This window comes from Bemisia tabaci, chromosome 7 (genome assembly GCF_918797505.1).
Source record: "Bemisia tabaci chromosome 7, PGI_BMITA_v3".
Taxonomy (NCBI): Eukaryota; Metazoa; Arthropoda; class Insecta; order Hemiptera; family Aleyrodidae; genus Bemisia; species Bemisia tabaci.
Window position 1 is genome coordinate 7,015,195 of NC_092799.1, and position 26,512 is coordinate 7,041,706.

The 26,512-nt window shown below is 38.2% G+C and overlaps 2 protein-coding genes across 2 annotated transcripts in view; both read right to left on the bottom strand.

The window, feature by feature from the left end:
* The window catches only part of LOC109032672 (B-cell linker protein), a 26,249-nt gene extending 9,901 nt beyond the window's left edge, over positions 1-16,348 (bottom strand). Inside the window, exons 1-3 of the mRNA XM_019044916.2 lie at positions 16,185-16,348; positions 14,887-15,157; positions 7,969-8,046 (exon numbers count right to left, since the gene is read on the bottom strand). Coding sequence (XP_018900461.2) covers positions 7,969-8,046; positions 14,887-14,947 — 139 coding nt within the window. The 5' untranslated portion in view covers positions 14,948-15,157; positions 16,185-16,348. The remainder of the gene's footprint in view (positions 1-7,968; positions 8,047-14,886; positions 15,158-16,184) is intronic.
* Positions 16,349-17,411: 1,063 nt separating this feature from the next.
* The window catches only part of LOC109032674 (lipase 1-like), a 41,245-nt gene continuing 32,144 nt past the window's right edge, over positions 17,412-26,512 (bottom strand). Inside the window, exons 4-9 of the mRNA XM_072302504.1 lie at positions 25,979-26,232; positions 25,057-25,068; positions 23,956-24,131; positions 22,730-22,817; positions 21,256-21,398; positions 17,412-18,795 (exon numbers count right to left, since the gene is read on the bottom strand). Of these exons, the coding sequence (XP_072158605.1) occupies positions 18,643-18,795; positions 21,256-21,398; positions 22,730-22,817; positions 23,956-24,131; positions 25,057-25,068; positions 25,979-26,232 (826 nt within the window). The 3' untranslated portion in view covers positions 17,412-18,642. The remainder of the gene's footprint in view (positions 18,796-21,255; positions 21,399-22,729; positions 22,818-23,955; positions 24,132-25,056; positions 25,069-25,978; positions 26,233-26,512) is intronic.

The window sequence follows — 26,512 nt, forward strand, 5'->3', positions numbered from 1 at the left end:
TAGAATCAGAGTCCAGAGCAGAAGTGAAAAAACTTTGAAAATTACCAAGTATTGAGGTACGCACGCACTTGGTGGTGTAACGAAACACAGAGAATTGCTTCCAACGCTGATGGTGTAATAATAGTTAGAAAACTCATCAATATTGAATGAGAATATACCATCTGAAATGAATGCGTCTATGTTGTTTCTTCGCAGGATTTCATAATCGTTTGAAGAAAACGAGGAATAATGGGATATGTTTAAGAGCTTGGAAAACACGGGCATACCATTATATTTTTTTCCAAATTCAGTCAATGCGTCGTTCAGGATAGTAACCGTGATTCGATTAAGTAAGAGTTCATCTCCTGCCCCATCTTCGTTGTGATCATATATGTATCTGACCGTCGTGAAATCTAAGTTCGGCAGCGATCCGGAAAGCAGATTCTCACCTGTCGTCACGTGATGAGAGATCAGTTTCTTGAACGGATCGTATTTGAAACACTTCCTTCTCAGGCAGATAATAGCTCTGAGACCTCTGAAGAAACGCCACATGAAGGCAAAATTTAAGTTTAAAATATAGTCGATAATCCCAGGATTCGTCTCTTGACCTCCCATAGGTTCTCCGTCGAATTTTCCAACGATCATAAAAATCAGGCGATTTTTCGGATTCCAAATTCTGTGCACGTAAAGACCGCGGGTATAGGAAGAGACTTGGTCTGATAAGAAACTTTCATCCTCATAGTAATCAATATCTATTTCATTTGCAGCTGCGTTCATTTGAATATCGCAGGTTTCGTTGAGAGCCCCTCGACCTATTGGAGGCAGCGAATCCAACAAGACGCAGTAACGTGGTAACGATTTAGAGGATCCTGTGACGAAATTCGCCCCATTTTGGAGGCCTGTCGAAAATTCAAACGGTGGAGCAGATTCGTTCGTATTGATTTTCGGGTAGGCACCGTAAAAAGCAGTGCTCAAAATTAGACTTAAAACATCGTCCAACTTTTCCAAGAAAAACATTACATTCCTCTGTTGAGCTCCACTTGATGAGGCAACAAAATCACCGACATTATTGACTGTAGTCGTCGAAATTGAATTTTGATGCAGAGTTTCTTCGAGATGTGTGGTAGAAAAATTGTGTGATAAATTTACAATGTGAAACGATCTTTGCATTGAGAACTGAACAGTATGCTTGCACAGGTTTGCGACGAAATTGGTGAAATTTTGATCGATTTTTTCGTAAATCAACATGCCCGTAATTGCCTCTTGAGAGAGATACGTTATTAAAATTATACGGAGCAAAGAATAATTAGTAGCAACACGACACTCCCGTCTTTGCAAGACCTTAGCCATTACGTATGGGTTGCTGCAATTGGTTCCAAGCGCTGAGTTCTGGGGGAAAAGAGTCTACGCACAATAAAATACTCCTAATCTATGCTCATCACGAAATAACACACCGTTAGCTGTAAATTTTTTCTAGTGACTAGAATGGTAAAAAAACCTTTTTCAGCGGTTTTCAAGGTTTTGCCTCTTCAATTTTCTAGGACAGGAAAAACGTGAGTGAAAACACGTACCTATCTCGAAACGCCATTCAAGTTGCTTTCATGGTTATTTCAAGAATACGGTTTATTTATATCTTCAATTTTCTCTTTCTCAAACTCTTGCCTATGCAATTACAAAAGCAAGTCCATGGATATCTAGTGGGTCACTGGGACAGTTGCGGTAATTGTTGGATCGTGTTTTCATAAATTTAGGTCAGAAACCAGAAAAAAATAACGATATGTGTTCAAACACCAAGTTTTCACGTCCAATATGAACGGAAATATTGCCTTTCAAAAATACATAGCGCATAACTTCAGCGTATATGGCGTTGACAAGTGAAATAATTATTGAATGCAGAAATGTGCAATGAGAAAAAATAATCTTTCCTGCCCTAATGCTCAAAAGTTGATTCCAAGCCACACTTACTTTTCATGTTGTATTTTCAATGTTACTCACGCGGTAAGAATTATTTCGGTCGAGATAGCAGTGCTAAATTGAGGGACTTGGAGGAGTAGGCGCATAAGTGCAGTTTTTTTAAAAAATCGAAGGATTAATGATTTTAAGTGAAACTAATCTTAATGCATATTTTGAGAAAGGTTCGTTCCCAAATTCCAATTTTTAAGCATCAAACAGTCAGTTTGAACTCTCTTTCCGCCACAAGGATCCACGTAATTTCGAAACTTCAAACACCTGTTTCTAGAAATATCAAAAATTTACGCCTATGCGCCTTGCCCTTCCAGCCACTTAATTGTGACTGAGACCAAGATAATTGTAACCATAACAGTAACATCGTAACTATAACTAGGGAACTAGGATGGGGTCGGGGATCCACAATGAGCATTGCAAGGTCAACGATCCTTCTCTCTTTAAGTATGAGATTGGTCATTACGGTGAGATTCTACAACAATAATAACCTAGGACATTAACAGAGGATATTAACAGAGGACTTGAGTGTGAAGCAGCCAGAGGACATTATCCTCCTCACACGGAATAATGTTTTCCCGGCATCATATATAACAAAGCTTCGTAAGAAAATCAATGTGGGATTCCATTCCCTCGCCAAGTATTCAAGTCCAAGTAATTATTCATCTCTACGGCGCGCGTGCAAAAATCGCCTTCAAATAGATAAGTATGCAACCACACGCCGGTCGTGTTCGAATAGTTACCGCTCTCAAATTGAAAGGAACTTTTTAGAGGAAACCTCTTGTTGTCACTGTGATCATGTCCTGCACGGTGGTGATAGGTGAAATTATCGAATGTAAAAAACGTAGGAAAAAAGAATCTTTCCTGTTGGAAAGTTCATGGAGGATTCTAGATTCCTCCTACATTTCAAGTCGTAGTTGCAATGTTGCCGCCGCACAGTGGATCGAGTCAATAGGAGAGGTCGGACATAACTTGGAAACTTTAAAAGCTTATAACTCCGTTAAATTTAAACCTTGAGATTTTAAAAATGGTTCCATTGGTTTCCTCGTGAAATTTTCTTCAAGAAGCACCCCTTAAAGTTTAAAATGTGACGAAATAAACATAAAAATTTGCAGTTCTTGTCAAAAATTTCATGTCCGACCTCTCTGATCCACTGTGCGCCGCGGAGACGGCTCTTTTCTTCCTCCATACACTGAAAAAAAATTCTCGGCGTTTTTACCAAGGTCCGTTGGTACCTTTACCATCTCACATTTTTTACCAATTATTGGTAATTTCACCAAGACAGGCTGGTAAGCTCACCTAAAAACCGGTATTTTCACTGATTTTTTCTGGTAAGAATACCACTTTTGTTGGTAATCAATTCCCGGTAACTTTGCCATTTTATCTCGGTAATTCTACCACAGTCGACTAAAAATATTGGCGTTTTTACCAAAATCCAGTAAAATTACCAAGAAAGTTCAAAAATTTTACCGGGATTTCTCGGTAAAATTACCAATTCCATAAATGGTAATTTTACCAAGAAAAAACTGGGATCAAATAGACCCCTGAATTCTTGGTAATTTTATCCTTTTCTTAGTAAATGCACCGAGATTTTTTTTCCAGTGTACCAATGATAATGTTAAATTGTGACGTTGTTACCACAATAGTAACATTATCATATCAATAGGACTAGAACAGTAGGTGGGATCAGGAATCTTCTATGACCATTGGTCATAAAAACATTTTCTACTGTGCTAATTACTCAAGCTTAAAGACGCATACTGAATTTAATTTGGTGATGATTTACTGGAATACTTTCATTTATTGAAATACATATTTTATTAAGATACTTCCTTAAAATTTCAGAAAAAAATATTTCGATTTATAGTATTTAAGAGCGACAATGTCTTCATAGATATTATTATAATATTAACCGAGATATCGGCCTTTGAAATGTCAGATTTTTGTCGTCATCCACCGCGGCAATGACACCCTTGGTTTCTTCCTCTTGTGTTCGATCAGTGATGCAGAGGGTGCAACGCGAAACTTCAACGACGTTAATCGTAAACAAACTGAGTTAAACTGACTGATCGCCTAATTTTTTCGCGGATCGCGGTGAGTACATTATCTCCTGTCAGGAAGACTTTAAAGTGCAAATCTTGAATCCTGTATCTTGAATCTTGAATCTTGTTTACGTTTAACGTCGTTGAAGTTTCGCGTTGCACCCTCTGCATCACTGATCAAGCAAAAGAGGAAAAAACCAAGGGTGTCAGTGCCGCGGTGGATGACGTCAAAAACCTAACTTTTCAAAGGACGATATCTTTGTTAATATTGAACGCAGAAAGTTGCGGTTTGGACAGATGGTTTTTTTTTCGCTAATCTACAATGATCAACCATCAAAACACGATTTCGTGACCAGCGCAACTGACCCATTATTTGAGGTACTGCATCAAAGGAAGCAGTTTTGGCATGACCCTCTCTCTACTTCAAATGAAAGGGTGGTATTAGGAACTAGCATCAAATTCTAAGAGACATGCTAACTTTATTTGAAAAATTTATTCAACAAAAGTTTGTGCGGCTATCAACTTTTTCATCATATTTATACAGTCCACGTGGCAAGCGGTGATCTCCAAGACCTACTTCTTACGCCGGTTTAATTTTCTGTAGGTTATCATCTCGCGAATTGAATTTGTCAAAAGTTCGATCGAAAAGATTAGACAACTCAAAAAAAGCCCTATCAAGAGACCGAAGAACGCAGCTTGCAGATCACTCATATTAAATATTCTTGGAAGATTTGGCGCACTTTTGGATTCTGGTGAATTTTGAGCGCGACTGGAAGTCACCATGCTTTGTAAGATTTTTAGCGCTCTTCCATTTTCTATGAATGATTGAATCATGCCGTTTATCTCATCAAAATAAGGGGTACTTCTCAGAATCCGGTACATGTAGGGATAAGTGAGGATGCATTCATCAGTTTTGTGGACTTCAACATCCCGATCCATCAGTTTGGTGTTTAAGAAGAAGTATTTCGTTGCCCCAAACACCCTTGGAATACTAAGCAAAAACGCATCGGTCTCCACGATTGAGATTAGTTGTTTTCGGATTGGGTGTGTCATCCGCATGAATTTTGCTTCTTTTGGGCTCATTTTTGATTCGTTTCTCTGTAAATCAAATTCAATATTTCCGTTGTCATCTGCATCTTCGAAAAGAGTTGTGATCGCCAGATCCACGTAATAGGAGAAGCTATTGGTAAATTTATTCATAAAATCTGGAGACGAGATACTTAAATCATTAAACCTTTGTTCATGCACTGTCTTTGAGGGAACTTGAATTATTATGTCCGAATCTTTCAATTCCGCTACAGTTTTTATCTCTGGGTAACGAGTGTACCCACTGAGCATGTTGAACATCTCACTCTGATAAACGATTCCGATGACGAAGCTGAAAATAGTTAGTAGGATAAATACTAACTTTCCCGAGTACATTTTCCCGAGTAAAAGACGATAAGGGCTACCATTCATAAAGTATGACCATACAATTATCAGTGAAGAAGTCACTTCGTACGTGTGTGCTGTTTTTTCAGTGTGAAGATGCCGGAATGTTCTATATTGCGAATACTGGAAAAAGGATTGTAACCCGATAAACAATATCACTGTCATTAGAATGAGGCTCCAGAGTAAGACCGAAAAGACTTTAAACACCACCAAATACTGAGGCACGTAATCACTCGGCGGGGTCACAAAGCACAACGCATTGGTTTCAATTCCCGTGGTGAAGTGAAAATCAGAGATGTCATCTCCTTCGAGAACCGAGATACCGTCGGTAAGGTAGATGTCTGCATTGCTCTTCTGTAAGAGTTCAAAGTCATTAGAGCAAAGCGTAGAATTCTTTAATCCTTTTATCACGATAGATACAGGCAAACCTTCACCATTCCTAGCTCCAATTTCGAATAAGGCAAGATGCAGAATATCATACCATGCTTGTTGTGATAATAAATCGTCAGTTGTACCGTCAACCTTATGTTCGAATACATAATTTATTCTCATGTGGTTAAAATTCAGCTTAAAGTCATCGTTTTTATCATTTTGTGGAATGGTATACCGCGAAAGTTGCTCTTGAAATGGGTCATACTTAAAGCACTCGTGACCAATGCAGATAATTGTTTTGCGCCCTTTGAAAAATCGCCACATGAATGCAAACGATAATTTCAACCGATCAAGGTATGCCTCCGAGGTGACCGTCTCGATTATTTTCTCTGCCACCACGAATATCAAATAGTTATCAGGGCTCCAAATATTGTGTACGTAAAGCCCGTGGCTGTAAGTAAGAACGTGGTCTGATGGAAAAATATCACTATCTGCATCAGGGGCGACGAATATATCTACCGACGTCATATTCACAACAAAATCGCATGTTATGTTACAAGCTTTTCCACAGGTTGGATGTAATTTTGCATCGAGCTGAACGCAGTAGCGTGGTAATTTTCGAGTGGTCGTTCCCTCAATTTTTCTCCCGAGCCCATGACCTGTAAAGTTCATGAATGCCGAACCACCATTTTTTTTGTCCATCCTCTGACGAGACCCATCGTTGGCAGTCCCCAGGATTAAACTTAAAATATCGTCGAGACTTTCCAGGAAGAAGAGCATGTTTTTCTTCGCCCTGCCCGAGGATGAGAAGAAATCGCCGAAAGGATTTATTACAGCTGTTGCGAGTAGATTCTCGTGCAGAATTTTTATGAGGGGTGCCGGAGAAAAAGCTGGTACCAGATTAATGATGTAAAAAAATTGCTGTTTTGAAAGTTCAGCGGTGCGTGTACATAGTGAGACCAAATTGTTCAGACTGCTATCATCTGGCGATGCCTGTTCAAACTTCAAAGTCATAATCCCTCGGAAAAAGAAGGTGGTCAAAACAATACAAACTAGAGACGAAAATTGATCAAAGTCAGCGCGCATGAACTTTTTCGACATTTTTGAGAGCAGTCTGATTCAACTTATTGTGCTTTTGGTTTAATTATGATCATTCGGAAACCTCACTCGTGATGATACGTAACAATGTGGTAAAAGTAGCGATCACCTTTTAGCTTACAGCAACTAATATGTAATTATATTCTCGAGGGGGATTTCTAGTTTTTTTCTTCAATGAATTTGTTTCGGCCGTACGAGGCGTGGGAAATATCATATCGTTTCGCGTCAAAAACTACAAACTGGAGCGGTTCTACACACTTTTTAGACCACCGGATACATACCGTGTGAATATGCAGTTCGTACTTAATTTTTATGGTTTTCAATGTTTTTTTTCTAATCTTCCGATATCGATCAATCATTATCATCATTATCTTTCATTATTCTACAATCCAATTTGAGTTTCAAATCAATTCAATGTTGATATTTTCTAATATTATTTTTTCAATAAACAATTATCTCTTACCTAAAATAATTTCGTCGTGCAAATTTTCACTCGTGTTTTTTGTCAGACGTTTATTCAAAAAACTTATTTGTTCCAAACGAGTGACGGGCGGGAAAATACTATCGGCATTACAACTATAGCGGGAGGAATATAATTTCTTTCTTTCTGTCTTTTTTCACTTACAAATAACAGAAATATTTTCCTGGTACGCTTGTCAAAAACATGATCGGCAAAATACTTGCACTCATTGGAGGTCATGCAGATTGGCACATGCATGTATTACAATTGAAGTTGGTAGCATGTTGTAGTGTTGCACGTGTTGTAAAATATTATTGTTGATTTTTCCTCTTCCAAGAAAAGGGTCTCGCAGAGGTGTTCACCGAGAATAATATCTTATTACTGTATATGTATGTTACCGCATTACTGCAGAGCTGTTTCGTTACTGAAGTACACTTTTTTTTTTTTTTTTTTTTTTTTTTTTTTTTTTTTTTTTTTAAATCAATCTAAGCTTATATTATAAAGGCTCACCTTCATAGAAAAAGACTTATGAATCGGCAAGACAGATCGTTTGATGCTTTACTTATGTCGCTTTTACAATATTCTCTTTCAGTAATGACTGTCACTAAAAATCTCAACACTAACCTTTAGAGACAAGCTGTACAGCGCGTAATCTATCAACAGAGTGGTAGAAATACATCCGTTGAATCTCTGGTGTCCTACCTGAAAATAAAGAAATTAACCTGAGTCAATTTAAGTATTAACAATTTAACCTTGAGTTTATTAAAGCGTGTGCTTAACAAACTTTAATCTTTAAATCATTTCTCGGATTTTCGCGAGTAATCAAGGACTGAGACATCCAAAAAAACAAAACAAAAATTGCAATGGATGGGATTTGAATAAAATCAATCATTTGAATCAATTTTGGTAAAATTGACAGCATAGTAGAATATGTTTGCGAAAATCACAATATTTACATTAAAAATTCTGAAATCCACTCCTAGTGCGCAATTTGCATAGTTTGGAACTAGACTGACACTGATTTTTTGATGATTTAGCTTTCTTCTTCATGTATAATAAATAATTTTCTCCAAAAAACAAGAAAGATCTTGATTTTTGAAATTTTAATTTTCTGTCACATGGGTCGGTGTTTGTATTAGTCCCGCTTACTCCAATGGAAGAAAATAATTAAAATTTTAAAAATCAATATTTTAGGTGTTTTTTTTTTTTTTAGAATGAGCAATGTATTTTACATCAAAAGAAAACCAAATCATCGAGAAATCAACCATGGACATCTTTTTACTGAAAAATTGGCTGAATTCGAAAAAATGTTTGGTTTTGATTTCCCATGTCATTTTAGTCCAGGCGCCTGGTAAGTCTACCCGGAATTTTGGGTACACAGCGATTTTATTGGCTTACTTTATGTTTTTTGGGTCGCTGAATTCGAATCTGAAGTTTCCTAACGCGTATCTGGTGAGCATTTTCCACCATATTGAAAAAATTGCGTAAAAAGGCGTTTTCAGGCCATTTTTTCAAAATGGCGGAAAATGCTCACCAGATACGCGGTAGGAAACTTCAGATTCGAATTCAGCGACCCAAAAAACGTAAAGTATGCCAAAAACATCGCTGAGTACCCGAAATTCCAGGTAGCCTCATTTTCAGCTACCAGGCGCCTGGACTACTACTTCAATATTAAGCTTCCATCGCGTTGCTAAGGCGCAGGGATACAACTCTTTGAACTCTCCAGAACGCGGGAGGTATCACACCTCAATTGAAGGCGTTTTTGAATCTTCTGTATTTACATGACGAGATTTTCCAAATCGTTTTGTATTATATTTTTGATTTGATTACCCTTTATTATTCAGTTAAATTTCTCCTGCTTCTTATTTTATTATTTTTCTTCAAAAATTATCAATTTGCGAAATATAATCCTGGCTTTAGCGCCCTTAAACTACTGCCTAAACGGTCGAAACTGCAGTAGCGGCACAGGAAAACCGAGAAACCACGCGGGATACGTACTTCAATATCAATCTTCCATCTTAGTAAGGCGCAGGGATACAACTATTTGAACTCTCCGGAACGCGGGAGGTATCACACCTCAATTGAAGGCGTTTTTGAATCTTCTGTATTTACATGACGAAATTTTCCAAATCGTTTTGTATTATATTTTTGATTTGATTACCCTTTATTATTTAGTTAAATTTATCCTGCTTCTTATTTTATTATTTTTCTTCAAAAATTATCAATTTGCGAAATACAATCCTGGCTTTAGCGCCCTTAAACTACTGCCTAAACGGTCGAAACTGCAGTAGCGGCACAGGAAAACCGAGAAACCAAGCGGTGACACCATAGTCCAGGCGCCTGGTAAGTCTACCTGGAATTTTGGGTATACAGCGATTATTTTGGCTTACTTTATGTTTTTTGGGTCGCTGAATCCGAATCTGAAGTTTCCTACCGCGTACCTGGTGAGCATTTTCCGCCATATTGAAAAAATTGCGTAAAAAGGCGTTTTCAGGCCATTTTTTCAAAATGGCGGAAAATCCCGTCATGTAAATACAGAAGATTCGAAAACACCTTCAATTGAGGTGTGATACCTCACGCGTTCTGGAGAGTTCAAAGAGTTGTATCCCTGCGCCTTAGCAAGGCGATGGAAGCTCAATATTGAAGTAGTAGTCCAGGCGCCTGGTAGCTGAAAATGAGGCTACCTGGAATTTCGGGTACTCAGCGATTTTTTTGGCGTACTTTATGTTTTTTGGGTCGCTGAATTCGAATCTGAAGTTTTCTACCGCGTATCTGGTGAGCATTTTCCGCCATATTGAAAAAATTGCCTAAAAAGGCCTTTTTTGGGTTTTTTTTTTTTTTTTTTTTTTTTTTTTTTTAAATATAGCGGCTACGCATGAGAAAAAGTCCCGGATTTAGTTAATGTTTTGAATAGCTGACATAATTTGGAAGGAAATTGTATATGAATATTCTAGGTTTGCTCACATTTGAGGAACCTCGGATCTCGGAACTTAGGAGCGCTTCGGAACTTGGCTGACCGCGGCGAGCCGGATCGCGCGTTGACGGGTGCGCCGCGAAACCGTGAATGGGCGCGAAGTTCACGATGCTGTATCTTCCTCAATTTTGAGCAAACTTAGCATACTCATATACCATTTTCTTCCAAATTATGTCAGCTATTCAAAACATTAACTAAATCCGGGACTTTTTCTCATGCGTGGCCGCAATATCCATAAAACCGCAAAAAAGGCATTTTTAGGCAATTTTTTCAATATGACGGAAAATGCTCACCAGATACGCGGTAGGAAACTTCAGATTCAGATTCAGCGACCCAAAAAACATAATGTAAGCCAAAATAATCGCTGTACCCGCTGTACCCGAAATTCCAGGTAGCCTCATTTTTAGCTACCAGGCGCCTGGACTATTTTCCATAAGGAATTCAAAAGTGGTAGTCGGGTGTCTGATTGGCTGAAATGCAAGCGCGAGAAGATCAGACGGTCACGTAATACTGCTATTCAAAGCGAGCCATGGGCATATCCAGGGGAAGGGGGAGGGGGAGTTAGAGGGCGGGTTAGGGGGCGTACGCCTCCTGGCGTTGGCTCGAAAAAAAGGAGGAAGAATAGAAGGAAAAAAGATGGAAAGAAGGAAGGAACGGAGGAAATAAGGATGAAAGACGCTTACATTTGATATAATTATTCATCGCGAAATTGACTCAGACTGCATATTAGATGCTTCAAAATTCAAAAAATTTTTGGGGGAGGCCCCAACATCCCCCTTACGCCCCCCCCCCCGTTTTAGGTGTCTGGTGGACCGCGTCTAGCAGAAAGGAACCAAGTCACATCAGCTATTGCCAAATTTGACCGAGCAATCTAATTTCTTACAAGAAAACCTTTGTGCAGAATCCTTTGAAAATGTTGAAGTATTTGCTTCGTACTATGCAAAAAATTCACAAAAATTTGTACAAAAATCCGCACAACCGTTAGAAATCGCGGAACGCAAAACTGCGAGATGCGCAAAGAAATTGATAGACAAAGCTATGAACGGGGGAAACGAAGAAACAATGGCCGCGTGAAGCAGAAAGGAACTAAGCCACATCAGCTATTGCCATATTTAATTGGGAAAATTACTTTTTTACGTGAAAATGGTTTTGCGTATTCAGGCGCAAAGGGTATCCCAGGATAAGGGCACCAAAATGCCCCTCCTCACGGATTTTGAATTCAATGGTCTAAACCCCTTAAGGAGGTCCTAAAAACATGGTTTTGGGCAATTTTAACCTCCTGACCCCAACCACCCCCCTCCAGCCCCGAAAAACCCATTTTTCGGGAATCTTGGGGTATTTTCACGTTTTATTTCATATCTCCCGCGTTTTTCAATGAAAATGCACCAAAATTTCACCAAATGTACATCAAGGCATTCACATTCTTGGGTAAAAAAAATCAAATTTATCGAAATATATTTAGACTCCGAAAAAAATTCGTGAAAATCGTAAATTTTCAATTTTTTTCAGATTTTAGCGGTTTTAAAAAAAATGAGGACACATACATTTTTTTTTTATTGCCTTAAAATGTAGGTAATATACCCAGTTGTTACCAAAAAAAATTTCAAGCCTTCACGCGTGGTGCGTCCCACCGAAAAAATAGTTTTTTTGGCGCCAAAACGGTCAAAATGGCTCTTTTGGCAACGGTTTACTCGCACGCTATCAAGATAGTAACACTAAAATCTCTAATTTTTGGTTTCAATGTTTCAAGAAGCATGCCCTAGTATCGTCAGAAAAGGTTTCAAGTCGATCGAGTCCTTACGCCCCACGTAAAGTACCGGTTTTTGGCGCCAAAATGGTCAACATTCCTATTTCAGAAGAGGTTACTCGCCGTAGGGTGGCCCTATTTTTGACTTTACGGAATTTAAAGTGCAGAGCCCTGCAAATGGTTTCATTTGATGAGAAAATAACTGGGAAAAAATAACAATGGAGAAAAAAATATTTTAAAACGCGCCTCAAAGAGCCTAAAGTTCCGAGCGTGGCGTGCGAAGACGCGTTTTTTTTTTCGTCATTTTGCGAATTTTTTTTCTCCCGTTGAAATGTTTCTACGGCTTTGAAATTTTTGTAGGTAACATACTTTTTAGAGTACTTTACGAGAAAAATAATGAAATTTACCTCGCCCAATTTAAAATGCCCTTTTTACCTCATCAAAGAGGCCATGTCGTGCGATTTTGCCGATTTTCCTTACAATGTCTACCCGCACGGCGCGCGGCGTGTCTGTTTTTTCCACCTTTAAATTGTTGCTTCGGTTTTTGAAATTTTCTGAAGTAGGTATCACATATTTTATAGTAGTTCACGAAAAAAGTAACAACATTTACCTCGCTACTTTTAAAATACCCCATTTCCCCTTCAAAGTGGCCTCGTTTGGCTGCCAAAACTCGTTCAGGGCAAACTGTGCCGGGAGAATGTTTATGAACAATCGGACGAAATCGCATGATTGTGATGGGCGAGGTAAATTTCATTATTTTTCTCGTAAGTACTCTAAAAAGTATGTTACCTACAAAAATTTCAAAGCCGTAGAAACTTTTCAACGGGAGAAAAAAAATTCGCAAAATGACGAAAAAAAAACGCTCTTCGCACGCCACGCTCGGAACTTTAGGCTCTTTGAGGCGCGTTTTAAAATATTTTTTTCTCCATTGTTATTTTTTTTCCCCAGTTATTTTCTCATCAAATGAAACCATTTGCAGGGCTCTGCACTTTAAATTCCGTAAAGTCAAAAATAAGGGCCACCCTACGGCGAGTAACCTCTTCTGAAATAGAATGTTGACCATTTTGGCGCCAAAAACCGGTACTTTACGTGGGGCGTAAGGACTCGATCGACTTTGAAACCTTTTCTGACGATACTAGGGCATGCTTCTTGAAACATTGAAACCAAAAATTAGAGATTTAAGTGTTACTATCTTGATAGCGTGCGAGTAAACCGTTGCCAAAAGAGCCATTTTGACCGTTTTGGCGCCAAAAAAACTATTTTTTCGGTGGGACGCACCACGCGTGAAGGCTTGAAATTTTTTTTGGTAACAACTGGGTATATACCTACATTTTAAGGCAATAAAAAAAATGTATGTGTCCTCATTTTTTTTAAAACCGCTAAAATCTGAAAAAAATTGAAAATTTACGATTTTCACGAATTTTTTTCGGAGTCTAAATATATTTCGATAAATTTGATTTTTTTACCCAAGAATGTGAATGCCCTTGATGTACATTTGGTGAAATTTTGGTGCATTTTCATTGAAAAACGCGGGAGATATGAAATAAAACGTGAAAATACCCCAAGATTCCCCGAAAAATGGGTTTTTCGGGGCTGGAGGGGGGGTGGTTGGGGTCAGGAGGTTAAAATTGCCCAAAACCATGTTTTTAGGACCTCCTTAAGGGTTTAGACCATTGAATTCAAAATCCGTGAGGAGGGGCATTTTGGTGCCCTTATCCTGGGATACCCTTTCAGTGAACTTTCTGCACAGTCCGAAGCAAATTTCTGAAAATTTTCAAAGGAATCCGCATAAACGTTCCCCCGTGTACAAAATTAAATTGCCCGATTAAATTTGGCAATAGCTGATGTGGCTTCTTTCCTTTCTGCTTAACGCGGTTCACTTTCTCTTTGGCCTTTAGTTTAAACCTACTACGTTACGCTATGTTCCAGTGAACTTTCTGCATAGCACGAAGCAAATTACTTAAAATTTTCGAAGGAATCCACACAAACGTTCCCCCGTGTACAAAATTAGATTGCCCTATTAAATTTGGCAATAGCTACACTGAAAAAAAATTCTCGGTGTCTTTACTAAGGTCCGTTGGTAATTATACCATCTCAATTTTTTTTTTACCAATTATTAGTCATTTTACCAAGACAGACTGGTAAGCTTACCTAAAAACCCGCATTTTTACTGTTTTTCTCAGGTAAGAATACCACTTTTATGGGTAATCAATTCCCAGTAACTTTGCCATTTTATCTCGATAATTCTACCACAGTCGATGAAAAATATTGGCGTTTTTACCGGGGTCCAGTAAAATTACCGAGAAAGTCAATAATTTTACCGTCCCCCAACAGGGATGATTCCGGCACTATCCGGGCAGACATGCAGCCGTGAGTTTGGTTTAGTTGGTCGGCTCGCCCTTCGGCCCCCGATCACCCTTTGCCAACTCCTGATCAGAGTTTTTGTCTTAACTTCAGAGCCAAACCAACATATGATAGTTTAACCATCTAGATGACCACCTGGCCGAAACCCACCCCATGTTGGGAGTGGTAGTGCGAAACAGGTGGAAATCGAAATTCCCGACTTTGTGTAACACAGCCGGTGAAGTAAGATGCTTAAATTGTCATATCTTCGAGAAGATTCGCCACTTTTTCTCCCGGTAGAACTACAAAAAAAAAAAAAAAAAAAAAATATCTCGGTAAAATTACCAATTCCATAAATGGTAATTGTACCGGTAATTTTACTCTTTTCTTAGTAAATACACCGAGATTTTTTTTTTTCAGTGCATTTTCTCTTCGGCTTTTAGTTGAAACTTACTACGTTACGTTTTAGTGAACTTACTGGGCAACGGAGCGGGGGAGCTCGGAGGGCGAGCTCTGGAGCGGGTGAAGGGCGAGTGCATGGCGTAAAAAATCGTTTTGCGGACGCTGGCGAACCAGTCGGCCCGCCTCGTGGAGGATCCGTCTTCCCAGGTTGATAAGGAGCGCGCCGGACAAGCGTAAGTAGAACCATCTGTTCATCTCGCCATTCGTTGCGCCGATAAGCTCGTCCGGAAATAATGCCACCCTCTCCTACCCTCCGTCCACTTCATCTCCTCCACCAAGGATTCCACCTGAAACCAACAAAGATATAGTCTAACGGAAAGTTTTCGCCAACTGGATGCCAAGGATTTGCGATTTAATTACTTCCTTTCTTTAAGTTTCGCGAAAAACACGATGCGCCACTAGTTTCCTCTGAAATTAAGTCCCAAGCTTACACTGAAAAAATAGGTGCTTGGCTCAAGCATGAAGATTCTTGAATTTGCCGCCAAGAATTGTTTCATCTTGATTTAAGCTGAATTTTTCTTGATGCAAGGAAAATAAGACTTGGTTTAAGCAAAAAAGTAGATTATATTGAGCAGCAAAATTCTTGATCTAAGAAAAAAATACTTCTTGGCGGCAAATTTAAGATTCTTTTTTTCAGTGTAAAGTAAGCTTTTAAAATCGATGGCTCAAGTGCGAAACGACGGGCGTGTCTCCGTCGCGATGTTTCCGAATTTCCCCTCCTACTTTCTTATTCCTGAGAGGAACAAGTCAATTACACTGAAAAAAAAGTTGCTGTGGTAACATTCGGGATGTTACTACAGGAAATTTTTTTTCGGTGTATATAGCTTGAAATCTCTACGGAATACTGTGCTAGTAGAGGGATACATCAAGAAAGTTTTCAAGAAATTAAGTTGACCAGTTTTCCGAAGAAAAAATAATGTATGATCGGAAGTTTGCAACATCCTAAACGCAGATACGTGGTTACACACTTTCGCCATCGATATGCTGGAGTGAAAATCTATTATCTGGGAAAGCAAAAAATGTCCTGAGGGATGCCTTACAAAACTCGATAAATTTTTGGCCGCTGAATTCGAAAATAGAACTCGTTTATCCCAAAATCCAGCAATTTTTTGAAAGATTGAATATTCCCCGGAAAAACTAGTAACTTGGTGAGACTTTGATTTTTTGGCAATTTCTCACCTAATTGGAGTGCAAACGGACGACATGATCGGTTTCAACGCTAAAATCCTGAGAAGCATAGCCGCTCAACATTCTTTTCTCATGTCCATAACCTGCGTGATGAACAATGACAAGCATGCAAATCCGGGTACTTACTCGATCACTTAAAGCTCCTCGAAATCAGAATGTCTGTTGCCATTGCTCTTACCCTCTCACACAACCGCACTCAAACTCCTGTGCGACCAATTCACTTTAATCTCAATCACTTTTCATGAGGAGCACCGCACCTTTGACGATATCACTTCACACTCGCCGATCTTTTGACATCATTCTCGGGATCGCACTTCGGCTGAAGATGCGGCACTTTATTCGTGAGGAGGGGGAGGGGGTGTATAGGGGGAGGGGGGTGTCGAGGGGTGACACATGTTTTGCATATGAACCGCGAACTGGGCCCTGCCCCAGTTCCCCATTTCCAGACGCGGCAGCAGGGGAAGAATCTTCCCACCAGGGCTTGCAGATCAGCGGCGAGGCGTGAGTGATCGATTATCGATATTTCCTCATTTGAAGTTATGGTAAAGAATCGATTATTAGGGTGTTCGCTGCGAACATCCTATTTATCGATCCTATTCTATAGGTTTAAAGGCAGATCAGTCAATATATCGCAAAACGCGCCATGCCACTGTTGCGGATTTCTGGAGGAATTCACACTCGCACCGTTTACACGATTTAAAAGAACGGAAAGGAATGAACGAACCCTGTTCGTTTCGAAGTTTGCTACATATCTACAGCTGTGTTGCCGCTTCGACAAAATTTAGCAGTTATCCTCAAAGCGACTATGTATACAGTTGATAAGCGCTTTTCAGAAATAAATAAAAAAAACTGTTGAAACTGATGTACAAGAAAACATATTTTAGTTTTTCAAGGAGAGTGATTTTTGTCGAATTATGCGAGAAAATAGCAAACTCTGTTTCCGACAAGAGTCATACGCAATCGTCCAAAATAAATAAGTACAAATGAGAAATTGTGCTCGCAATTTTAAGCCGCAGATAAGAGTGATAAGTCTGAAACTGAATACCCAATACTTGAGGTTTTTGACACTGAAGATCTCTTTACCGTGGGTGGTCACGAATACAGAAATAAAACATTTTGAGATGCGATACTTTCCTCCTAAATTTGAGGAAAGGGCTGAGCTTTGACAATGAGTCCTCGAAGATGGTTCAACCTGGGAATGTTTCACAAGCTCCTCAAAAAAAACTGGGTAGGAAAGTGAACAAGACGCAAATTTATTTTTTTCTTTATTTCCAATACGAATTGATGATTGAGAAGGTACAGGTTGAATTGGCAGACGGAAAAGCTCGTAAATACAATCCAGCCCTCCGAAATTTGGACAGAAACATTTTACTCCCAAAATTTTACAATCACATTTTTCATTTGTTATTATATGGACCGCGTTTTCCAGAACGGAACCAAGCCACATTAGCTATTTCCAAAAGCTTGGCAATCTAATTTTTTACGAGAGAACGTTTGTGCGGATTCCTTTGAGAATTCTCAAGAATTTGCTTCGCACTGAGCAGAAGTTTCACTGAAAGTTGCACCAAAATTCGTATAACCATTTTCACGTAAAAATTAAATTGCCAAATTGAATTTGGCAATAACTGATTTGGCTTACTTCCTTTCTGTTTAGCGCGGTCCAATATTTACGTCAATTTCTTGACAAAAAAATTTTTTTTTCCACGGTCGGCATTCAGATGTCGGGAATCTTGATCTTTCCTGTCAAATTAATTATTTTTTTTTCAATAGGTAAGGACTTTTTTATTTATGAAATACAAACGTATACATAAAAGGAGTACACTTACCCCTCCGTATAATATACTAATAAGAACTAGTTTAATCAGACCTTGCTAAAGATCTCTTTAAAACATGAAGGACAGCAAATTCTTAAGATGAGAGAATAGAGAGATGACAAGTGACCTATTTACATAGACGTGTTAACATACATGGAATAAGCTCAATGAGTAAAAAACCAGTAGGTAATAGAATAGAGTAGGAATAAAGGGACCTAAAGAAAACGGTTGTTGATCAACAGTCTTAAACAAATGTCTTTGGTTGGAGATAATCGCATTTGAAGGACCGACTTTCTATGTCTGCTTGGATTGATTAGACTAATTTTTCAACTTGTTCCATAAGAAAATTGACTTGAGCTTGGAGCTTATTGATTATTTCGATCAAATTAATGCTCAAAAAAATGAAGGAAATAACTCATACGTGTCAATAAATAAAAGAAATATTTGTGCAGCTTATTACACTGTAGTAAAAAACCACGCTTCAATGTACGCGTAATGAATAAAATGGTTGTAACTCGTTCGGTTGTAGCTAACAAGTTTTCTCCAAAAATAGGTAGACATTTTTCTCACCGGAATAAAGTAACACAGTAATCTAAACGCTCACAGAATTCACAGAAACACCAATTTTTCACGTTAATTTTGTTCTTGATGATAAGTGTCACGAATTTCTCATGGATCAGGGCTGGTTAAGCGATAATCAGGACTGGTAGACCTGTCCTATCCGGAAGACATCCTCTCTTTCGTTCCTCCAAGAGGTTCTTATATAAATGTTAGGAGTACTTCCTGATCGTGTCTATGATATTACCAGCAAAATGTTTCTGCGAGTCGGTACCCCATATGTAGTCCATGTGATTAAATTTTTTATGCTTGATTAGCTTATACCTGATCAAACGTGGCAGCTTCTCGGCCAACTTCTGTACGTCCTGATTTAACAAAAGACAATGTTAAAATTTACAAATGTTTATGTATTATCGCATAGTCCTGTTGAGAATTATTAAAAGATATAATAAAAATGGACGACTTAATCATTCAATAATGCCGTATTGACAATATTAGATCCTTAAAACTTCACTTTTTGACTTGCTGATCTACTCTCTAACGCAGCAGAGCAGCTATATTAAGATACTGGTTTTTTGCAAATCCAGATATATCCCTGAGATTAAACATGTTTATCATATCTTTAATATCAGGGGAGGCTGAGAGATCTGATTTCCTTCAGACATATCGATGAAAATTCAGAAAATCCGATCTTCAATTGGATTGCATTTTGCAAAAAGGAACCACTAGCATTGCAATGATGCTAAGATTGTGCAGCTTCATCTTTTGAAATAAAATTGCAGAAATCGTGAAAAACTATGAAATTTAGATGGTAATTTTTGTCTTAAATTTACAGTTTTTAGCGAGTAAAATAGAAACTATTAATCGATAATCGGGTTTTTCCTACAAGACAAAAGAAGTTGCACAATCTTAGCAACATTGCAATGCTAGTGGTCCCTTTTTGCAAAATGCAATCCAATTAAGGTTTCAAAATTTTTGCGCGTCGATCATCTGGCGTAGTCCGCGAGTTTCAGTTTTTTTTTTATCTTTTTACTTTTTATTTTTTATTTCTTTTTTATCAAAATGAAAATAATTTAGGGCAGTGAAGACTCCATATATTTGACAACACTGGGATTCCTTCATTTAAATTGTATTAAAACAATTGATTCCAGATGAGGTAGAATGCCATGTTGCCTGTTCACAAAATTGAAGGCGCGTCGCATTCCCTTACTCTCACGGCATCGTAAAAAAAAGGTAAGATGAAACTCGTAATTTTGCCCATTCATAAAATTGAATCAGTGAGAACAAAAACACAACTCGAACAAATGAAAATAATCACGACCCACGCAAAACTGCACGGTAGTTGAAGATGTTAACACAAGAAAAAGATTTTTGGTGCCGCAAGACAAGTACTTAAGGACACTTTAAGGGTCCAAGTTGGAACAGATGCGGTAACTTCAATAACCATTACGAAATCTGACTCTCTTTAACACAAATTGAGCATTTTTGAGTCACCGAGTTGTTGTGTTTTCGTTCTCACTGATTCAATTAGAGGCGCGTCTCGTGTTCTTCTATGTCTATGATTCGCGTGGTCCATTGCGCTGTTTCAGTATAACGCCCGGATGCAACTATTCGTGCACTTCAGATGACCGGTATTGCTTACACAAAAATTGAAGGAGTTCCAGTTGTTCTTGCTCTCATAGTAATGCGACTCGCCGTGCTGTTTTAATACGGCGCCTGGATGCAATTATTTGTGTTCCCGGGTGTGCTTGGTGCCTATACAAGAATTGAAGGCGCGTCGGATTTTCTCGCCTTAACAAAAGGAAAAAAATAGCCCCTGGTTTAGGGGAATTTTACCGGATTTTTGAAAGATACATGAAAAACGAGTTCGAAATCACGTAATTTACGCTACCATTGATACACGCATCGCCGAGAAAGTCAAGATGGCCTAGAAAATTTCCGTCCAACCTCAGGAACTTTTCCGACCTCTCGAGCCGATAGATCGCATTCGATGGTGGTTCGACATATCGTTTGTTTCAAAACAATAAAACAGAACCTCAAACAAAAATTTTAGGATTTAGGTTGGAAAAGCTGAAAATGAGAAAATTCCAGACAATTTCACTTTTCATTGCCATTTCGTACTCATAAGAATAAAAATCTAGAAAATGAGAAAATTCCAAACAATTTCACTTTTCATTGCCATTTTGTACTCATAAGAGTAAAAATCTATCACAAAAAACCCGTTCTTTCATACTGCTCGATTGACTTTTGAGGCAATGTTTACACATTGAACCAATCGATACCGATACAATACCACCTAATTGATGTATCGAATACGATCCATTGAATTATTTTTTCGGTCGTGTATTGATAACGGCTGTATGGGTCATAAATCACAGTAGAGGGGTCACGTGACAGCTTGGCATTCTCGACGATATGCGTTTGAATGAAAGCTCAAACTACGAAACTTTGAGCTCGTTCTCCGTGGGTTCATACCGTTCAAATAATCCGGGAAAATTCCTGTGAACTAAGTGCTCCCCTTAATGTTAAAAAATGTGAGCACTAGAAAATTCTTGAACGAGCTTATTGGGGCGGAGAAAAGAGCCTCAGCTCATTTGGACTGCATTTTGAAATTAGGAACTACAACTTCTGTCTCACTCGTGAAAGCACTTCTGGGCATAGGGAAACTAACGGCACATGTGTTTTCTCTAAACTGAGCAAGGAGTTGTAATTTCAAACAGCAAAAGTTTTGTTTTGTTCCACCTGAAACTCTGCACGTGGAATTGATATTTATGGCAGCGATGACAGATTACATAAAAATGTATTCTTCGTGTAGAAGGACTTACTTTTGGGTGGGATAAATAATCATTATCTGCGAAGTAAATGGCGACTTTTGCTGTGATGGCGCTCAAGTTGTACGCTGGAGGATATCGTAAACCGTAACGCAGAAGATTTTCCTCAGGCCCATAGTCAAAACGATTGAATTTGTCTGTATCAAAAATTAAACAGTTTACGAATGAATATTTTTCAGCCAACAAAATATAGCAAAATGCCCCAAGTAAAATTTTCATGTCGGAAAAGGCATATCGACGGTGAAACTACCAAACCACGTATCTCGTTTGCGGTGTTTAAAAATCTACGCTCACATTTTATTTTTTTGAAGTAGACCAAATCAATATCATTCCTTGAAATTTTCACGGAATTTTCTCCGCACAAAGAGGAAAAATCACAGAAATTTTCAAGACTGGATGTTAAGTAGTTTTTCATTTAAAAAATAAAGTATGACAGGAAGTCTGCGACGTCGCAAACCGAGATACGTGGTTTGGTAGTTTCACCGTCGATATGTGGTTCATAAAAGACTTTAAATTGGTCCCTGATTATCTGGAAAAATTACGATTAAATCAGGGGCAAATTTTCATCCTTAATCACAAAAATTTGAATTTATGCAAATAAATGTATGCAATGTAATGTATGTATGTGAAATTATTTGGAATAATTACTACATGTAAGAAACGACAGCTCTAATACCCGTATTTACAGTCAAAATAAAACAAAATGTTTACCTTGAATTGCAACGTTACTCTTGCTCAACCCATACATTCTTATTTTGTTCGTAGAGAAATTTGATTTGAATCGACATCTATATAAAAAAAGAAAAAAAATGAAAGAAAAAAAATTGGTGGCATACTCAAGAATTATCGTGTTTGAGCCGAGTACTTTTCAATTTTGAGTGAAGTTACAGCATTTTTGCTGTGGACGGCAGAAATGTCCATGTAGCAAACCTGAGAAGAATGTTTGGGCAGACAGTTTATTAGCCTTAATCGTTTTGTTTATCTATGCACGCTTTATCATCCGAAGAAAATGAAGTAAATCTGGTATGGCCTGGTTACACGCTCAAATTTCCGTCAAATTCTGATCAAAATGATGACCAAGATGGCGGTCGAGAGTTATCTAGATTGATGAGTATACATTAATTAAAACGAATTAGAAATGAAATAAAAACGAAAAGAAATTAATTAAAACAGCGTGTTGATTGAAATAAGCATGAAATAAGCACGGTTGTGTGGAAATCAGATGAAGGATGAGCCCCACAGTTCCATCATCTACCATCAAATTTTTGCGGGCCGCAGAAATTTGATGGTAGATGGTGCGCACCAGTCACCATTTGATCGGAAATTGATGGGAATTTAAGCGTGTAACCAGCACACAAGGGTATTGTGGTTGTTTCTAGATGGAATTCGGTAACAACGTTGTAACGATTTATTTTCGTAACTTGGATTATTGAAAGGGGAGGAGGGGATAATCAGATGCAAGACTTACCTCCCCAAAGTAGTAACTGAGCGTATGCTTGCAAAGTTCGCTCAGAGACACCGTTGGGGCCATGTCCCAAAAACAGCGCTACCGTGTCCTGAAAAATGACATTTTTGCGTACTTGTATTGTATCGAAATTACACGAAGTCCCATAAGCGCTCATTTATCGTTGGGGGAAAGAAACACAAAATTCCGCGTCCCTGATTGTCATCAGGGAAAAATTTCCAAATTACCCAATGGTTCAAGACAGTCGTTGAAGAAAAAACTAAAAAATCTGCTCTTCAAATGACCATCCAGTAAAACTGGCAAATGAGGTTCATGAATTTTTCATTATTTTCCAACCAGTTCCTTGAGCTCCATTATTGATAGCGAGTTTCCATCCTTCTCAAATCAAAATTACACAAATTTCGCAAGGTGTGACAATATCCTCTAAGAAAAAACTAAAAATTCCGCTCTTCGGATGGTCATGCGGGAAGAGTGGCAAAGGAGCATAGATTTTTAATTATTTTCTGACCTTATGGTACCTCAGTAGCCTGCAGAATTAATCAACAATCTTGAATGGTAAAACAAGCTTATGGGTTGAATATGAGGAGTTTTAAAGTATGTTTCCATCGTATTCTATAAAAAATTTTGATAGAGAAATTTGATTGATTTTAATAAATTTTGACTTTATTGTGGTTCTTACTTTCGTACCCTATTTAGTGGTCCATTGACAAAACCTTGGTTTTCGCCAACACGGAGGATGACGAAATTCACTATGTATTTCAAAAGGGTAATAAGCAACTTAAAGATCTAATGGAATTTGATTTATTTTTGTTCATTCATTTTTAGCATAATATTTTTTTCATATAATAAAGATTTTGCACGCACATCCTTTGTTGCTTCATCTGAGAGTGCTTAAAGAGCTGATTCTGCATAGTATTTCTTACAATTTTGTTCCCAATAAGAGAAATAGTTTAAAAATCGATTCAATCGTGAGAAAATGACGTCATCTATCTGCATGTCCCATTTAAACACGTGTATTTTAGCAGATTATATCTTTTTGTCATATATTCTTCAGTAATTGTTCAATTTATGAACCAATGGTTTTCTCTTGTTCGGTTCACGCAGTAGTTCTACGTACACACGAAATGCGTCAAATTTCAGACACGTGAAAATTGTCCATCGTGTGCAACGAGCACGTAACGTGACTCAATCTAATGGTTTGGTATGAACAATTTTTCAGTGCGTCTTACCATGTTTATTAGCTCCAGGTCAGGTCCCACGGCAGAAAATATTGACAGCCAAAAAGTAGCATTGGTGAGTGGGTTTTGCAGCATCCCAAAAAGAATTTCACTAACTTGTGGATTTCGCGGCAGTAATTCGAAGTTATTCCTGGCTGTTAGGGGATTCAGCTGGAAAAGAGATGGTGCTGAATTTCATGATACACATTCGATATCAATGACAAAACTATGAATTCATATTTCTCTGGTTACAATAGTTAATATTTTCCTTTGAAAATGTTTTTGCAAGAAGCTTCAGAATTGTGATCTTTAAAAGTTGTGTGTGATTCTTCTTTGCCCTTTGAAGCATATTCAATGAAAATTCCGAAAAAATTATGAAGCAGTGTTTCTTAGAAAAATGACACAGAAGCAGATAATTTGTAACAGCCTCGTGAAAGACATTTCCACTATTTCATCCTTTGATATCCGATATTTTCTCCTCATCTGTTTTTGCAGATGAGTTCATACATTCAAATCTAGATAGCGCAATCCCTTGACATACCTGTGAGGCTAAAATTGTCGAAGATATGAAAATCTTCCCCTCAAAATAGCAAGGTTACAGAAGACATCTCTAAATTTTGTCTATACTGATTGTGAAGTGTAAGTTATGTTCTGTACTGCTTTTTTCAGTAATTTCACTTGGTGTCCATTTTACCAATGGCGAGACGTGAATGATGGATTATCAAGATTTCCCCATTTGAAGCTGTGGTAAAGAATCTATTATTAAGGTGCTCGTTGCGAACACCCTGTTTATTGATCTTTTTACATGGGTTTAGATGACACATCAATCGATATATCACAAAGCACGCCACGCCACTGCATATCACGTCTGCAATAGCAAGAAATATTTTAGGACTGTCCATGGTTTTTTTTCTGCAGCTGTGGAATATTTTTCGATTTGAAGTTTTAATGATGTAACATTAATGTAAATGTTGAAAACGAGTTAATTTAAAGATGAAAGCTTAACTGCAGTGTGATCAAGAAATTTTGCGAGACACGTTGAAATAATTAATGTTGTTAAGCTGGCTAGTCCAAATTCTTTCAATTTCAGCATGTTCATACGTGGACATTTACCTTGATCACATACTGAAACAGAGAAAAAATATGCTTGGTTGAACTTCGAGGAACTTTGAAATGAAAGTAATACAAAAAATTATCAATATAAATAACAGGATCGATAAAATTTTTAAGGTCATGCCAAATTTGTAATGATCCTAAGGAAAATGGTAAAATGTGAAGTTACATTTTCACCTCTTAGCCATGACTGTTTTGTAATTGGTTCTATTCTTTTAGATACTCGTCATTTTTCTCAAATTTTGAGATCGCAATTTTGTTGTAAGAAGACTAAAACATCCACTCACGAATTTTGACAAACAAATTAAACGTAGGCGTGGTTCTTTTAGAGAGAAAATATTGCATTCGAGTGCAGTTTCGATGTCAGTATCGAATGCGACATATTTCCTCTAAAGAAATTACGCCTTTATTACTTAACATTTGTCGGTCAAAATTGGTGAGTGAATTCTTTAGTCTCTTGACAACAGAATTGCGATCTCAAAATTCGAAGAAAATGACAAGTATCTAAGAAATGAAACTAATCGATGCAATGCATCGCACGTCGTCCTGACACAAAATATAGCGTTCATCCAATCACCTTAAACAATAGTAGTCCATCTACACTGGAAAAAAGTCTCTTGGATGCAAAGTCCAGATTCTTGAAGAGTTTGACAAGAAAACCAGACTCTTGATTTACGCGGATTTTTCTTTGAATCGAGAGCCCGGCCTCTTACTTTGCGCGGATTTTCTTTTGATTCAAGCGAGATTCCGATTGAATCAAAAGTACTTTTTCTTGTCAAATTTCTGAAGAGTCTAAACTCTGGATCCGAGAGACTTATTTCCCCATGTGCACTTGATGCACACTGCAAAACCAACACTCAATTTGACCAAACCAACCAACACTATTTATCCAGTTTGATAGGAAATGTATCTCCTCGATCACCTACTTTGTAGAGGTCAAAATCCACGGCAAAGGGGTGAAAGAGATCGAACGCCCTCATGTTACCCATGAAGCAGATCGGCGCGAGACTGAAATGGACGGCGATCTTGTCGTTGTACTCGGGTCGGGCAGAAGCCATCACGTAGAACTGTGTGGTGCCCATGGAATGGCCAATGTAGAACAGTCTCTTCTGCCTCGTTTTGGCCAAGATGAAGTCTATAACAGCCGGAAGGTCACGGGTCCCCATCTCGTGCCAGCTGCAACGATAATCACAAACCGTAACTGGGGATAAAAACAACACCACAAAAATATATTTTTTTTTTTGGTCGCACCAGTCACACTTCAATTTCTTATGATACTGTGCAACACTTCTGTTGTGAAATAGTTGCTTGAAGCGCCGTGGCTGCCAGCGCAAAACGCACACAGGCGCCTACAAACCTAAGGGGATACTTCAAGCATTGCGTAATGCGTGAAGTATCCTCTTAGGTTTGTAGGCGTCGGTTCGCGTTTAGCGCTGGCAGCACGCTGCTCCGCTCT